The following is an 18,288-nucleotide window of genomic DNA, read 5'->3' on the forward strand; positions in this document are numbered from 1 at the left end:
TATTTTATTCATGCCAAGTTTTAGGTTATCAAGAGATCCACTGTGGTATCAATATCGAGGTACCCAAGTCGGTATTGAGGTCAAAATTTTGTTCTCAAAACAGGGCTAATGTACACACACACCACCCCACACTGTACACACAGCCAGTCCCACACACAGGACTTTGTTTTGGCTGGGCCTTAGTGGGCGCCGTCTGGATTGTGATGATGGGGCAGTATAGGGACATTCAGGGAGGTAGACACTAAGCTCTGTTTTTATTAAAACAAGCCCGTGAGCAGGCAGCCTCTGTGTGTGTGTGTGTGTGTGTGTGTGTGTGTGTGTGTGTGTGTGTGTGTGTGTGTGTGTGTGTGTGTGTGTGTGTGTGAAAGAGAAAATACAGGGGAAAAAGACGGGGCGGGCTGGTTATGCGTCTACATGTGGTATGAATGCGGACTGATGTCCAGAAGAACAACAGAAAACATTGACAAAGATCATAACAAACATCTACAGTCTTCCATCTTGAGTGATGTCAGACTTATTTTACTGATGTTGAATGAGAACCAGTGGAAAAGATAGAAAACATAGCAATACAATGGAGGCGTGACTTGAAATTGCCTGATATGGACAAGACCTGATAATCAAGCAAAATCTTAAAAAGGACAGCATAATTCCAGTAAGGCACGAGAGAGCTCAGCTCTTACTGACCTTTTACTTCAGACACTTAAAGCAGGTGGATGCCGAAATTCTCAACCCACATCCTCCATTACCGCCGCACTCCCCCTACCCCATTTATCCCTCAGGAGAGAGATGCTGTTGCTCCCCACTCCTCCTGCATTGCAGCAGCACTTCAAGTCAAAAACAAGAGGGTCTGCCAATGCCGCGCCCTTCCGTCCTCCTTACCCTCCCCTAGCCTCCACCACGTTTTCCAGTCAGAGAATACATCTCCCCCCACCCTGTTTTCTCTAGTTCCCAGGCTCTCTATTCTTCAGTGTCAGCAGTCCTGTGTCTCTCCGCCTGAGGCTTTTAGTGTCCTATAAGATCACCTATTGATCAGCCGCTGGCTCAGATGACTGGAACAAGTGTCACACAGGGAGCTAGCTGACCATCTTGCTGGTAGAGCCACCACTGGGGATGCACAATGCCACGCAACCGCTGCCAGGCTCCTAACTATCCTCGAAATTACCCATGGATGTATAAAGTTGTTGATTGATGGAAGAAGAGGTCTTGGGAGGTGTCAACAGGATTATAGATCTCCAATAAGGCTACAAAGTGAGGATCAGATAGCATTACATGCTTGGTTGGGTCCACTGGGTCTGTGAAAGGCCTGCTTATGATGACTCGTATCAAATGGCAATAAAGGCACTAACCTTGTTAAAAGTCTAGTTGCAAACCACACTGCACCAGAAAGAAATGGTCTTACACTTAGCTTCTCCATCTCCTCAAGCATTCTCTTGCATCTTTGTCCACATTCCTCCCACAGCATTTAGACAAATACATTCATATATTCCGACAGAGCCAGCGATGTGATGGCCTGTGAGTCAGGAGGAGAGAAGGAGGAGGAGGAAGAGGAAGCGGACAGAGGTCTGGCTTTACTGAGCACACTCCAGCTGCTGCACAGGATGGAATGGGGAGGGGAAAGGGAAGTCAATGCAGAGTAGACCACTGCTATAGGAGAGCTGTGACTCACCATGCTGTTTCACTGCTGAAAAACCATGGCTGGCTGAGACCAGGCCGTTCATGAGCATCTTGACACACACTTATCAAAATGAACGCTGGAAGGGCACACCCACTACCCTTTATGTGCGCACACGCGCATGCATGCACGCACACACACACACACACACACACACACACACACACACACACACACACACACACACACACACACACACACACACACACACACACACACACACACACAGCTTTCATTTAACGTGTATGACCTCATGAGAACTGGCAAGAGCACAGGGATGCATAGACATCATTCCACACTCTCTTGAACAGTCTTACGTACACATTCCTCCCTTTTTCTATATTTAATAGGAACATGCCTTGGGGAGGCTGTGGAAGGAGGCTGATGGTGATGCTCCAGAACTGTGCTGTCGACTGACCTCCGGGGAGGCAGCCTGTCAGGGCCTTGGCTGGATGATGTTGTCATCCCCCACTCCCAGCCTTCACCACCATCCCCCCTCCCCCCTCCCCCATGACTAATGTCTGGCCTGTCATCCAGCGTCTCACTGAGCGGCCCAAGACAGAAACACAATATGACTCTTCTTACTCCTGTTCTCTGATCCTTCCATCATCCACTCAACATGCCCTCCAATGGCAGCCCATGTAGTCTATGCACAAGCGTTCCTCCTGCACCTCTAACTTATTCCAACAAACTGAAGTTGCAGGAGGGAGAAAGATGCATAAAGAGTGCAACATGAATCCATAGTCTATCACATGCAGCTAAGATTAGACTTCCAGAAATCCATGATTCTATGATCTCAGATCTCTTTTTTTTTGTCCGTTTGTTTTGCAGAAAACTGAACAAAACCTAAACTTAGGGGCTCATGAAATCCTGCAAAAAAAAGGAACAAGCATTGCATGCCTTAGCGGTGTGACTCAGCTCTTTCCATGTTTTTGTTGCCATGTGACTGAAGATTTAAAAATGGCACCCATGAGTTGGGGTCAGAAATTAATACTCGCCAGTCGCCAAATGTCTGGCGAATAAATCATGGAGACCACCCACCGCTCTGGCCGATAGAAGAAAAAAAAATCACTTTCCTACACACGCTGGATGGAGAAAGCTGCTGATTTGCTGTCACTTCAATCCAACAGTATCTGTCTGCAGACTGCAAGAGAGGGGCATAACATCCAAGACACACCCCCACAGTGCAAGACCCCCCCCCCCGTGTTGCAGTCCGCAGACAGATACTTCTTCAATTTACTAGATCTGCCGTGCTGCATGTGTCATGCGTAGTACGTAATTGCATCAGTCATCAAACGGCACGATTGTTTCATTACAGGATTTGAGGTACTCGTTGTCATCCGGGCAGTTGAAACAAACCCAGCTATGTGGAGATTTACCGCAGGAGTGGAGCCCCCAGGAAAGAAAAAGAAAACAAGCGAACATAAGGCTGAAGAGACCACTGCTGTCACGGCCGATACGAGTGCTCCCTCCTCGCCTCATCCGCCCAAACTGTCATCGAACGGGAGACAAGAAAGAGGAAAATTGCTTGGGAGCAAACTGTCTGAAGAAGACTGAACATGCTACTACGGAATAAAAAAAAAACATTAATATGAACTATGACTCTGAATTTATTACCGTCTCTTATTTTTACTGGTTATAGTTAATTCCTCTGTTAATTCCTGCATGTCCTCCCTCACCACATCCATAAAGAGGAGGTTTATGGATGCGGTGAGGGAGGACATGCAGGTGGCTGGTGTGACAGAGGAAGATGGAAAGGACAGGAAGAGATGGAAACGGATGACCCGCTGTGGCGACCCCTAACGGGAGCAGCCGAAAGTAGTAGACTGTGAATTACTCTATAATTGTTATATACTCAAACTCCTTAACAAATGATCTTACTTGCACTTAAGGCGAATACCACTGCATTTATTAGTTCAAATGTGCTACACTTTACTGTTAACAGTTGAATTAATATTTCTGTATACAGCTAGTGTTACTACTATTACTATGGCACACTGCAACAATATTGATTGAGAATCGCATATGAGACCAAGATGACATGCTAAATAGTAGTAATAGCAAATTACAATAGTAAAAAGCAATTTATTTTATTGACTGGTACAAAAAATCTGTCTAGCCAGTAATTTTCCCCCCCCATCTACCAGCCACCTTGGCAGGTAAACCAAAAAGTTAATTTTGGATCCTGGCCATGAGTCTTTTACGCCCTGTGACTTTTCACTTCAATGTTACATGTAAAATCCTTGAATTGGTGTTTTTGCATTAAAAAAAAAAATTGTCCAATCTTTGAGCCTGAAGAAGACACACAGAAAAGTCAGTCCTTTCTATCACACTTCACCGTTTGGGTTTACGTTCTTGCTTTACATGGCCAGCAATGGAACAGGTAATTTTGCATCAACCGATGAATTTTGAATTGTAGAATTCAAGTTTTAAAAGCATAAACGGTTCAATCAACAGAGGCAGTTTACCTAAAGATTTGCAGATTTTGTTTACATAAAAAGCCGAATTAAATCTAGTCAAACTTTTTTTTTTTTTTAATGGCCACAGAATATTGCATAAAATGATCACTCACAACTGCAGCACTCTAAAGAGCCGCGACAGAATTTTGAATTTCTTATTGCAGATTCCAGGGGCGGTTGATTAAAGGCCTTGCTGGAGCCTAAAAGTCTCATCTTATGGATTCTAGTCACTCGCCACCCTCAAGCGGCGAGATACAACAGAATAGAATGTGGATGGCGTGGAATGGATCTGAGCAGAGAGGCTCATGGAGGAACAGCTTTGATGCCATGATCAAATGGGGGCTTGATGTTACCGAGGAGGAGCACGCGAGTCATGTACGTTGGGGTGATAAAGGGAGGTTTGCGGTACACGTGATAGGTCTACTTCATTGCGAGGTACGGCTGTGTGAGTGTGTCTGAATTTGAGTATGAGCGTTTCTCTCATTAGGGGAGGTGTGCTCCTTGTGTGTTTCCTGAGATCAGAAAACAAAGGCAGAGCAAGAAAGGCTGTTGCTATGCTAGTGCTTAATTAGCTTTAGGATAATATACGAGCACCAACGAAAATGTACAATTACAGTGTGCTGTAACGGCACACATTTGCAAAATTATTGTGAAAACTGAGCTCTGGGATGACTAGCTCTGCCCATCTAGCAACATGTTTAATCCTTTTGGTGCACAAACATATACAAGACAAGCATGATGCCTCAAAAAAAAAAAAGAGTTAGAAATAGGAACAGGCAGCTCCATAAGATCTCCAAACCTACATTTATCCAATTCACAAGTGGGCTAACTGAAACTACAGCACACTACGTACACTAGTAGCAGGCCAGGGCTGCCAAACAACGGTCAAAAACACAAACAAGAAGGGAGAAAGGGCAGCTTGGGGAGAGGGCAGTGTGCGAGTTCGTTTGTGTGTGCACAGATGGTTAACAGTCCAGCTCCAGCCTAACAAAAGGCTGCACAATCATTTGTCAAGCCTCACAGTTACCAGATGCCCTCAACCAAACCTCTCCGCTAAACAAACAAATGCAGATGCATGCACACGGAACGAAGAGGGAGTGCTCAAATGACTCACAACCCCAGAACATAGCATCTGAGTGGTCCCCTTGGAACTACACCTCCTAGCCAATCGGGACACATGACGGCTTCTTATTTATCCCCTAGGTACCAATCAGGGTCTACAGAGCGCATAACAGGAACTAATTACCCTCAGGAAAACATAAACGGCAATAGACTGTCTACTTGCACAGAGGGACCCATTGGCGTACAATACTCCTTTAAAATCATTATATACTTTTTTTGGAGATTTTTTTTTTTTGCCCTACAACAGAGCTTGGGCTGGTAGAGATGTACCATATTCTCTGCCTTTTTTGTTGCAGGGACAGAGACGATCTCCAACAAAAAGCCTAGTATCCAACAAAATGTCACTTGGGCGCATGGTTTTAACAATGGGGAATAATTGAGTGTCCACACTAGAAGTGATAGATTGCCTTTCGGTTTTGGGCCTGGCTAGCCCCCGGAGAGAGATTGACAGCTCATTAGCCAGATGGTGGCACTAACAGAGGGCTAGAGAGCACCGTCATTGGTTGGCTGGGGCTGTGATCAGCATGCTTTGCAGCAGTGATGTCCTCCCGGTGCCTTGAGGACGGACAGTCAAATCAGAGGTCCGTTTTCTTGTCAGAAGGCAATCTGGAGAGAGGGAATGAGGGACAGCAGGCAAGAGAGATATATAGATTGAGGGTGCGAACTTGTCCGGTGCAGATAGCCGGAGGGCAGAGGTGAAATAAGCTCACATAAAGGAATAAAATAAAAATCAAACATACACTTAAAAGGAAGATTCACAGATTTTCAACCTCATCTCTGTCCATCTGCGACAGGGATGGCAAATGAAAAACATCTGCCGTTGTTCCCAACTATTTCTGCGTCTCTGGGGTGGCGGTGAAACGTTTTTTTTTTCTGGCCACCAAGTGATGTGTTGTGATGTCATTCGGCAGGCAGAAAAAAATAAAGTCTACTCTAATCTACCCTTGAGACGCTGTTAAAAAAAAACCAAAAAAAAAACCCACATCCTTGTTCGTTCCGATGGTGGGAATGACATCCTACAACACTAGCGCATTGGCTTTCACGGATGGTGATACAGAAGCTAGTGTGCAGCAATGCATTCTGGTACAATGCAGGCGCTGTGGGAAAGGACTGAGAAAGACAACACCGATTTGGCTCCATCAATATCACGTGAGGATGTTATTGCTTCAGTCGACAACATTACCCATCAGTGCCTACTGCGCGTACACAAAACTATCAGCGAAATTTCCTTTTACTTGTAACTCCAGTCCACATACTCTCAGTTACAACCAGAACACGAATACAAGTCTAAGGATCAGACATTTTTTATCAGACCCTCAACAAAAAAAGATGTAATGGCCACAGCACAGCAGACACAGCTGCAATCCCCCTGACCCCCCTCCCCCAAAAGAACAAAATCTAGAAAATTAGACTGCAGTCTTCAGAACCTTGTCCATGCATTTTTCATGAGGCTTCCCTCCACTGCTGTTCTCAAGACAAAGTTTAACACAGTCAAATTAACAAGCAGCAAACACGCTCCATCACCAACCTCTTTTCTGTGCCCACGTTAATACATTATCTACTTTACAAAGCAATGCTCCCTTGTAAAAGGCAGCTAAAGCGTGGTCAAAGACAAAGCCTTGGTCCGTTGCCAAACAGCCTCTTTCCCCAAAATGTCTCTTTTCCTTTCACCCTTGGTGAACTAAAAAGACGGCACGGGTAAAAGCATTGTGGCACAACACATCCTGCACAGTCAGTGCAATCAGAGGAATGCCAAGTGCTTTCCACCCCTATCTAAATGTTATTAAATCAGCTATCAGTGTACATCTGAGGCCTGGAACAAACAAGTACAGCCGCACACACCCGAGAGGAGATGGGATGTAAAAGCTCGATTCCCTGAGCAATAATGGGAGGCAGAGGGAAGCCACAAGGTGACAAGGAGCACATGGCAGAAGTATGGGATGGGGATATAGACCTTGTCCAATTTACTCTGCCTGAATAATCACCCAGTCTCAGCCATGCTGATAGACGGACTGAAAGCCACATCAGACAAGGCCTGGGAACAAAACAGAATGGGGGTGAGAAATATAGGCCCGGATGAGGGCCAGAAACCAAGATATGACATCATCCATCCCACTGACTGGTGACGCTGAGGCGGTGGGATGAGGGAAAAAGCAGAATAAAGGAGAGCGAACGAAGAAGAGAGAATGGGTGCATTAGATATTTGGTGACAAATTTGCATGGAAATAGGACATAACTGTACTGTAATTATAAGATACATTATGATTGTGAAATAAGCATCACCACACACGTAGTTGTACACCTTAACGTATTTTGCAAGAAACAATTCAATGATACGGTGATGCATTATGTAACACAAGCTTTTTTCTGCACCAAGTCACAATTCAACCTCAGACCTGAAGAGAAAAGAGGCAAACAGAAGGGGGACTAGATTTGCAAACAGCAATGAGTGAAAGCAAGAAAGAGCAGATAGAGAAGGCGTGGGAATGAGTCCAGAGGAGGCACAAACGAGGTCTACGGAGGAGGCTCCAGGGGTGGATCCTGATGCTTCAAACGTATGCTGATAAGTCAGGGAGCAGGCCTGTGATGTGATACAGACCGATTTGACAGGGAGATCTGCTCACAGCACTGAGATCAGCTGCTCTCTCCGGGATGGGCTGTGCCTTGTGCGTATACATTGTGTGCCTGTATGCTAATGTGTACGCGTGCGCATGTGTGTTAGGGTTGAGCGAGGCGGCAGAAGAAAAGCAAGCCAATGTGACATCCTTGAAAGAAACGCATCCTTCCTCTTAAATTCTCAGCAACACACCAACAGCTTTATTCCGCATTCTCCTGCGCTACCACATCACAAGCACAGAACACAAGATGAATGTGTGTGTATATAAGGGAGGGGGGTTCTTCTGATCATGAGATGAATTATGAAAATGGAGGGGGGGGGGTCAGTTGGACCTCTAATCATTAATGATTCTCAATTACACAGATATTTTTTCTTCAAAGAATCCTTGCCCCACGCCCAACCCTTCAACTTCTACCTCGCATAATGGATCTGGGTTAAATGCTTGGCAGATCCGCACATGGTGGAAGCTCCAGCGGCAGTGGCACCAGTTCTTGTTGCTGGTAAACAACCGGGTGCGCCGAGCCCAGGGCTAGAACTTAAGAGGAGTCCATCCAGCCTCACGGACAGGCACACAAAAACAAATAAAGAAGACCTGCATGAATATTCATTTCATCTTGCCGCCTTCTTAGCCATTCATAAACTATAAATTATGAATGGACGCTAGGTTGGAAGGATGGAGAATCAACTGAACCGCAGAAAACAGAAAGTCTTCCTGAACGCACTGTAGGCAGAGTACTCTGCACTTATAAACCTGCAGTACGCAAGTTTTGTCTCCCCTTCTGGCAAGGAGAGTAATTACTTCTCTTCTTTCAGCGCTTTCCAACATGGAAAAGCTACGCCAACGGATATCAGCGTTTGTCCTTGCTGTGCATCTCTCTATTTATTTATTTTTTTCAATTTAAGCCTTCCTCTGAATGCAGAGTTTCGGTTTTTTTTCTGGCGCATCAGAAACTTTTTAGATGCGTCTTAGGTTTTTCCACCATTGCTTCCAAGCCCAGAAGCTTTCTGGCAGAAAGCCCTGAAGGCCAGTCATTCAGAGGCATGCAAATGCTTTTGTCACATGGAAATTCAGCTCTGGCAAAGCCGTCATCACTGGTTGACGTAAAACGCATCACTGCCGGTGATCCAGCACGGGAAAGCCGCCACAGACACCAGATTTAAAACCATGGTATACGAGGAGATTTACCTGGCAGGATAGGCTTAATCATCATTATGTGAACTCCTTTGGCAAGGGCTTAAATGTCACATTCATTTAGATGTAAAAGCCCCACATTCTAACTTTAAGTGACACTAGCCAGTCTGGAGAAACATAAACCTCATGAGGAAACACATCAGAAAGCAGTTCCGACAAAGGCACACTAACAAACTTTGCTGTATGCATGAAAATATTGTGTAAAATACAAAACAAACTCATGATGGACCGTCACAGAAAGTTGAATCAGTTCATCTGGACATGATGTTTATTGAGAAAGGTTTCATCACTCATCTAAGTGACCTCTTCAGTCTCAACTGACTTCAGGTACTCCCACCCTCAATAACAATACAGTGGCATAACAACAGAAACCAACGATCGTTTTCATTTGCAAACTGCCGTGACCATTAACTAGTTACAATGGCAATGTGTGCTATTCACAGAGGATGGAGAATAGTCGCAATCACAGCACTGTAAGATGGTGACAGATGTACTCTTATGCCTCCCCTCGGTTCAGGGATGGTCGTTCCCTCTTCATATAGACGGTCTCTTTGACTCACCGTTCAAACCACCGTTCCTCCCCATCAAGGATGTGCACATCCTCATCCTTGAAAGAGTGGCCACTGGCCTGTAGATGGTGTAGACTGTGGAGTCCTGGCCTGATGTGTTAGCTCTTCTGTGTTGTGCCATCCTCTTGACCAGCGACTCTTAGTTTGTGGTCCAGTGGATGATGAGTCAAATGGCAATTTGTACTGATCAGTATGTGTTGGTTTACAGTAAACATCAACAATCAAATGTTCCCTATCATCAATTATAATTTCACAGTCTACGAAAGCTAACCTGTCATTTTTCATATCCTCCCTGGTGAACTTGATGTGGTCGTCCACAGAGTTAATGTGGTCAGTGAAATGCGGTACATCCTGAGATTTAATTTTAACCCAGGTGTCGTCCAAAAATCTGAACCAATGGATAGGTGGTGTCCCTGAATAAGACATCAGAGCCCTCCTTTCCACTTCGTCCATATACAAGTTGGCCACTATATCATGGCCAACTTGTATGTAGTTATGCTAACTGGGTGTCTGCAAAGCCAGGAAGAAGCTCAAACAGTGTACCAGCCGACTGAAGAGAGGAGAAGGCCAACAGCCGCCTAAGCGTAAACGAGTGGTGATTCAGTCAAGACGTTTTCCAAACGCCGCGTCTCAGTTGCTTTCAAACTCGAAAACCTCCTGTGCCAGAAACTGGTCCACCCTAAGGATCAGGTCTCCTGGCACAAACAGCAATATAGTGTATGCTGTTAAATGCCAGGAGGATTGCCGTGACTTGTACATTGGTGAAACCAAACAGACGCTGGCCAAGAGAATGGCACAGCACAGGAGAGCTAACGCGTCAGGTCAGGACTTCGCAGTCTACACCCATCTACAGGCCAATGGCCACTCTTTCAAGGATGAGGATGTACACATTCTCGATAGGGAGGACCGCTGGTTTGAACAGGCAGTCAAAGGGGTCATCCATGTGAAGAGGGAATGACCATCCCTGAACCGAGGGGAGGCCCTTACAGTACATCTGTAACCATCTTACAATGCTGTGATTACACATTTCCATTGTAACTAGTCACAGCAATTTGCAAATGAAACCGATCTTTGGTGTCTGTCGTTATGCCACTGTATTGTTATTGAGGTTGGGGATACCTGCAGTAAGTTGAGACTGAAGAGGTCACTTAGATGAGTGATGAAACATTTCTCTCAATAAACATCACGTTCAGATGAACTGATTCAACTTTCTGTGATTTCCTTACCTGGATTATTGAGCATGTTTTAAGGCACGATGGATAGATTAAGAGTTGAAGGTAAAAGTGAAGATGCCAGAAAGCAATAGGAAGTAGTTTAGAATCACATTTTCCTCCCAGTAAGTGGTAGCAGCCTCTCTTACTTGAGAGAAGCTGATAGATAGCAAACATGGTGAGTACAGTCAATAACTATTCAAAATAGTTACTCGACCAATCAAAATATCCCCAGTAACTGACAGCCCTTCACATCAGCTGCACCTCACCCAGAACAGGACATAATGAAACAAGAGGAACAAAACAAGTGTGCAGCATCATGTAAGTCATTAGCCAATTATTTCATACTCATTAGCACAGCCAAAGACAGTACAGACCCATGCATTTGTTTTTTTCTCACTTCCTCCTCTAATGGGCTATTTTCTATGCACTGCTCAATTTGCTTTAATTGTCTTGTCCAAGGGGCATTCTGTGTCCATGCCAGACAAAAATGGTTATGGGATGGCAGTATACTTACTGTTTCTATACAGGAGATGATGCTATAGACGGACCCAAGGTCTAAGGAAATCAAAATCACATTGAAGCTAATGAAGCATTTTAACCAAAACCAAATAAGATTAGCAAAATAAAAATGAGGTGCAGCCCAACAACCTCGGGATAGACAACAAGCCATGTCTGGGTATTTCGTCATCATCACAAACTCATACAAATCTGGCATTTGTTCCACTGTTTGTTCTCCACCTGGGATCATGCATGCAGAACAGGTGACAGATTTTCCACCAATGCTACCACACATCAGCTGGGAATTGATTTTAGCTTGAGGCACTGAGAATGACAGCTTGCAGGGTAGATGTAAAGTACATACGAGAGAGGGAAAAGAAGCCAAGAGGAAAAAAAGGTGGTGTGAGAGAGAGCAAATTAGTGGTGTAACAGAACGTAGTTGATCTGTGATCCATATGGACTGCCCCTCAGGTTCGGCACACATGTGAACCGCAAATTAATTGCAAACTTTTTAAAGAAATAATTTCCTGAATCTCAATGCAGAGTTACAGTGAAAAGATAGACAAGACAATTGTGTGCTGTGTTTTACTCTGAATGACTGGTTGATGCAAAAAAAAAACAAAAAACATTGTGTGTTCACGTGAAGAGGGCATGTTGAATACCAATGAATCAATCAGGGATGCTCGCATTGTAAAAATCGCAGTGCCAGTCATGGCCAGCGGGGGAGCGGAAGACCTTGAGAAGCCTATATTTTAAGATTTTATCTAAACGTTGGGAATTTAAGACCACGGGCAAAAGTTCTTTACTTTTAAGTGCTTTACAGACTAAATGGAAAGCAAAGCTATATTTGTCTCCCTTTTTTTTTTTTTTTTTTTTTGCCAATCCGAAAAATGATCTGATCCATGACTCAAAACCATGATACAATTCGAACCGTGAGTTTTGTGATCTGTTGCACCCCTTGAGCAAAGTCGAGGTAAAATGCAGAAAAATTGTGTGCGTATACATCTATCCTTCTCTGAAGGACGACGTCCCTCAGTTTCCATCTGCCTGGCTGCCACATCTCTGCTACAATGCCTCCTGTGTGCTTGCCACTGTTACAAGATGAATACGTAGCAAGCTACAGTGATTAAGGCAAAGGCAAATTTATTAATTAACGTGAATTTTATCTACCATGCTGACATTAAACACAGCATAGATGGTACACATCATCTGAAACAGTCATCAACACATCATGAACAGATGCACGGTGACTTGTTTCCATTTCATCTGTTCCACAGTGAACATTTCGATAACAAGATGCAAATATACAAGGCTTTATGGAAAGCTGGCCCCTCATTCAGATTTGGACACAAAACAACACAGAACCTTCATGTCCATAGGCAGCCCACGGTATGTCACGTAATCTCTCCTTGGCCATCATGCCATCTTTTCTCCCAGTCTGCATCAGTAATTCCGCCACTGTACCATGGGTACCCACATCATCATGGGCAGAAAAGAACCAGAAATACACCTAAATAGAAAACCCTTTAGAACAATATATACTCTACATAAACTCTACAGTATAGCGTTCATAAATGCTACCGTGTCCTACATTGGTTAGTCATCCTATAACAGAAATGTAACGATTCTGAATGTTGCATTCAGGCTAACAGCTAGGCCTACATTATACAATGCTAGTGCCTGCATAACTGCACTCATAAGGCAACATAAGCAAATGTCAGAGACCAATCCTCTTTATCTTTACTATGGTACGACCCACAATTTTTAACCATCTACTGATGAAGGTAATTAATATACAAACGTCCCTTGAAGTGTTCTTATTAGACTATTGTAATATACTGACACAAACAAAGCCGGGTCCAACATGTTACAGTAATGAACAGAAGGTTCCTTTACATGCAAGGCCATAAGTGAACTGAAATGCAGTGTTGTTCTTGGAGCAGCTAGCCCTGGGGGATTATTTTAACTAGTGGGTTCTAAACCCAGGGGCTCAGTGTTCATGCCGCATCCCACAAGATAGGTGAGAGGCAGAGAGAGGTCTGGGGTAATGGCAGAACGAAAAGGTAGCGGAATCTCACCGTGTCCAGCACCACCATGTTCCTATCGACAGTTCAGCATGGTAGAGGCATGCAGAGCTTTAATCAGAGGACAGACTGTTCCTGCCAATATGACAGTCACGGTGTGCCTTATCCTTGTCTGGGTTTGAAACAACAACCATCCTCACTCAAAACAACGCTTCATTAGTCCACAACTAGGGAATCAGGCATGGCTTTTATATCAGGTTTGACCTATGCCTTTGTTACTCATTGGTTGGATGGTACAACCACATAAATGAACACCGGTTAACAGAGAACAAGACCCTCAGGGGTGCTGCTCCGCTGACCATCTTTCCACTGAGCGATAGCGCTGAAGTGACTAGTCGATTAAATTGATCGACAGAAAATGAATTGATTACAATTTTGGTAGACGATCAATTGTTTGGTATTTTTACCTGATGGATGACAAACATTTCCTGGTTGCAGTTTCATAAATGCTAACATTTGCTTGCCTACCTTTGATTTATATATCATCGTGAACTGAACATGAGGTTATTTTGGCTGTTGGTTAGACTAACAATTTCAAACCATCGCTTTGGACAATGGAAACATAAGATAGACGCTCATCAACATTTTTTAAATTTAACTGACACTGGCTGATTAATCAAAGAAAATAATCAATAGATAACCAATTTTGAAAATAATTGTTAGTTGCATCTCAACTGAGCAGCTATCCAACTTGCAACATACTTGAAAAATAAATATTGAAGATAGTTTCCTGCAAAAATTGACACTGTGGGGGGGGGGTTTAAAGGGAGGTATGGGAAATAGCCCCATTTGAAAGATTTGACCTTGAGCAAAAGACAATAGCCATCTTTATGCTGGTTGTGATAAAAAAGACCATCAAACCTTTGTCACATTCTGACAAATGTGTCTACCTCTATTGTTTTAACAAGTTTGCATAACAGGCAGCCACACAGTTCTGCGGATCATGATGATAAACAAGACAGTAGTGTTTGGCTTGGGTAGAAACAGTACCAAAACAGTGGGGCTTTCAAATCAGACCATAGCACAGAAAGGACACAGGACAATGAACCTGAATTCCACCAGCTAGCCACCCAGAAATACAAAGACAGAAAATAACTGTGTCGCTGATTCATTTCGGCAAGATTGGTGGCAAGTGCCAAAAGCTAATGGCCTACCTAAATGAGCTGAAAAGTGGAAGATGCTGAAAACAACTATCCAATCACAATGCATAGGTGAAAGTCTACCTATATGGTATATAGGGGAGGTTTCTACAGAAACATTACACCATGAAGTTGCATTTATCGGTCTAATTCCGCAGTCTAGTTTCTGTCTTACCTTCCACTCAACTGGAATGATACGCTAAGTAAGTCTGTCTGAGGCAATTGGGTGGCAGTAGCAGTAGTAGCAAAAAGGTGAACTTGGTATTGCTTAATTCTCAGAGCCTTTCACCTAGTTCCCCTCACATTCCCAGGCTTCCTGAGCTAATGCAGACCCGGCCTGTGGGTTACCTTTGGGAGAACTGTTCCCGTTGTCCACACAGTAGGCTTCAAAGGAAGCATGGATTAATTACTTTGAAGGAAGACTCAGACTGCAAGGTTAATCATGATGGTGCACAAAAGAAGGAGAGTGTGAGCATTGTATTAAAAGCCAAGCCTTGTCATTACAGCACCGAACAAACAAAAGGGTCATTGACCATCCTGCATGAGCCATTTGCTTTCAGACGCTCTTAAGAGACGGCTGAGTTGTGGTTCTGGCCACTCTGCTCACAGCTCATCCTCCCACCTATCGATCTTGCTTGTTACAACAATCTGACAAAACAGATGCAAGGACTTGAAGTTGTTTTTTTTTCTCTAGCTGCTAAGGGGATGTTTATTTAAATCCCTGAATGTTGTAACAGAGGAACATTGGTGGGACAGCATAAAGGAGAAAAGACAAGCCAGGATTTGGTATTCTCAGTCTTAATTCTACAATGTGTCATTGTAAAGAGGGGAGGTTATGTATGAACTCACCAATGCTGTCCATCCCGCATCATTCTGAGGCACCTATTTTGTCACAACAGATAAAAATGTATGACACGTGTAAGATGTGCTGGGATAGCAAGTGCTAAAATTAAAAGTAAACAGCAAAATGTATAGCATAAGACCGATACTGGGATAGGCAAACCGTCATTTTCCAAACAAACAATCATGACAAAATGAACAAAACATAATGTAAGACAAAGAGGAGTTCGGGGGAAAAGTAATTTCAGTGGGTCAATTTTGTTTGACATAAAACTACATCCTTGCCACATGGGGGTTGACAGCACAGTTTCGATTCTGTGCAGGCCGAGCAGGGTGGGATGAACATTTAAGCGATTGGCAGGAAATGGTCATGAGCTGACGCCCAAGCATCCAAACTCGTGAGAGACAGAGATGCCGAGGGAGAGTTAACCAAAAGGTGTCCATGAACGCAACGATCCCAAGAGCTCTGCGTGGGGACACAATGGGCAAATTTGGTCGGGTAGCTTTAGCCCCCAGCCACCAATGTCTAAGAACGCCTGGGTTAGCTAACTAGCTAGCTACTCAACATCAAACCGGCTGGTTTACCTCCTTCACAAAACACCAAAAGGCATTAAACGGAGACATTAGCATATGCACTTCGTTCCCACTTTCTACAAGCGCAGTCCGGCTAACGAGCTACCGGTAACTAGCTGCTAGCAACTGGAGTTACTGGAGTAGCTGGTCTTCAGCAAAGACTTGGATCATGTTCGACCAGTTCAGTGGGTGGGTGTTTCACGTGGGGGTCCTCACAGTCGCACTCTGCGTCTATGCATTACTGAAACCATTTTTTTTTTTTGGTGCCTCATTGTTTTCTGAAGCCAACGTTGCAGTTCCTGTGTTTTTTGCTTTTTGTTTTGTTTTTTTACCTTTCGTCTCCTGGTCTCAGCAGTGCCACTCCAAACAAAGCATTGGTATATGACTCGTAGGTTTTGTTTCCAATTGTCCACCTTATAACCGTTCACATGGGAGCACCCGGCCGGACTCATGACAGACGCAACATTCAATTTAGATTTTGTTTAACTATAATGAAAAGTCCTCCTGAAGAATAAAAGTCTGCTTGCTAGCTAGCTAGCTAGCACGAACTCTCTCCAGAAGCGGGTTTCCGTTCGGAGCTGTGACAGCCGGGGTAATATCCAAAATCCAAAAAACATCTGACAAACACACTCTCTCGTCAGCTGGCGACGTATGTGTCCATGTAGCTAGTTTCGATAGACCTTTTAATCCAGAGCTCTAATCTTGTTACTGTTTTGACAGTTGGCTTTTCCTTTAACGTTAGCTTCACTTCCACTCTCAGCGATTGGCTAGCTTTCTTTTTGTAGCTAGCCCCGCTAGCCGTAAACCACGGGCTCGCACAAAGCCCGCCCAACGCGAGACGTGATTTGCCGACACGGAGAAATGACGTCACGACGTCGCGTTGGGAACACTTTGGGTGTGCTTGTTTTGCTACCCGGCGCGCTCCGGGCAATTTAATTCGCCGTTTCGAAGGCGATGATGTCGCGCTGACAAACGAGACGCCTCCCGTTCGGGATTGCCCGTGTCATAAAACCAGCCCAGCAATTAGGCCACACCTCTCTGCAGCAGGAGCGTGGTTATAATTGGAGCAATAACGTGCCTCGTCTTTAAATAGGCGTAATCCTTAAGAGAAGTCGTGTGGCTATTGGCCGTGACGACGTCAGTCAGTTTTGATCGGTATTATTGTGCACCGCCGCACCACTGGTTGATGCAAGCAGGTGATTGTCTCTGATTACATGCACGGCGAAACATATTTAGGTTTTGAAGTCGCGCTGTCGCAGGACGTGCGAAACAAATTCATTCAATGCGCGCCTCACTGAAGGAGAAGGTCTCACGCGTCAGTGTGAGGATACGGTCAAATAGTGCGCCATTGCAATATAGTTTATTAAAGGCTGCCATCTAACGGTTGCATTGTGTACTGCATCCAAGGGCGTTCGAATTACGTTGCAGTGAAGCGTTTAACTGTTGAAGACAAGTTGAATCAGTTCGTCCGGACACGACGGTTCTGTCAGTAAACGTTGTGCCCAGATGAGCTGATTCAACTTTCGTTGATTTTCTTACCTAGATTAACTGAGCACGAATAAAGACAAAGCATGACTGCCCTAGGTTGGAAGACGTTAGGTTTGTTCAGTTATGTTTTGATTATGATTATTGTAACGTGCATGGATAAGTAGACACGTTGGTCCTTGACTATCGGGTCTGACCCTTTAGTCGACTGGTTAACGTTGTCGCTTGCGGTGCAGGAGATAGGGGTTCGCGTCCCGGCCGTGGCTGTTCTAGGGCTGCCGCCCGAATTCGCTACAATATTTGTGGTAAGGGTTAGTCATTTTACGCCTGAGCGAATCGCATATAGTTCAAACCAAGTGGCAATGTAATTTATTGGGCCGATTTCCTCCCTTAATTCCCTAATTTGACTCACGAGCACCAGCTGTCAAATGTTTTCTGTTTTCAGAAACCCGGCAGAGAGGTATATTTGCAGCCCATTCATCGTGACGATGCTGGACATAAGAAGTCTAAAAAGAGGAAGAGCAGGGAACTCTGCACTGTTTCCGACTTGCATGTAGAGACAAATTATAATGTGTCATTTTGGTCCGTTGAGGTAAGAGTTGCACGAAAACAAATTATGATAAATCGTATTTGTACAAGAACGATGGAAGAATTACTGTCTTTGTGCATGCCCAGTAATCCGAGTATGGAAATCACAGAAAGTTGAACCAGTTCATGTTTGTTTCTATTTGAGAATGACGTATACTAGAAATGTGGCAGCATGGCGCATGAAGTACTCATTCGTGGGTTTGCTTCCCTCTACTGTTCATTCGGGGTAGTGCAAG

The 18,288-nt window shown here is 44.3% G+C and overlaps 1 protein-coding gene across 1 annotated transcript in view; it reads right to left on the bottom strand.

Moving 5' to 3' along the window:
* The window catches only part of usp22 (ubiquitin specific peptidase 22), a 57,620-nt gene extending 40,912 nt beyond the window's left edge, over positions 1 to 16,708 (bottom strand). Inside the window, exons 1-2 of the mRNA XM_056288820.1 lie at positions 16,312 to 16,708; positions 15,416 to 15,448 (exon numbers count right to left, since the gene is read on the bottom strand). Coding sequence (XP_056144795.1) covers positions 15,416 to 15,448; positions 16,312 to 16,431 — 153 coding nt within the window. The 5' untranslated portion in view covers positions 16,432 to 16,708. The remainder of the gene's footprint in view (positions 1 to 15,415; positions 15,449 to 16,311) is intronic.
* Positions 16,709 to 18,288: the final 1,580 nt, after the last annotated feature.

Source organism: Lampris incognitus, chromosome 10 (genome assembly GCF_029633865.1).
Source record: "Lampris incognitus isolate fLamInc1 chromosome 10, fLamInc1.hap2, whole genome shotgun sequence".
NCBI lineage: Eukaryota > Metazoa > Chordata > Actinopteri > Lampriformes > Lampridae > Lampris > Lampris incognitus.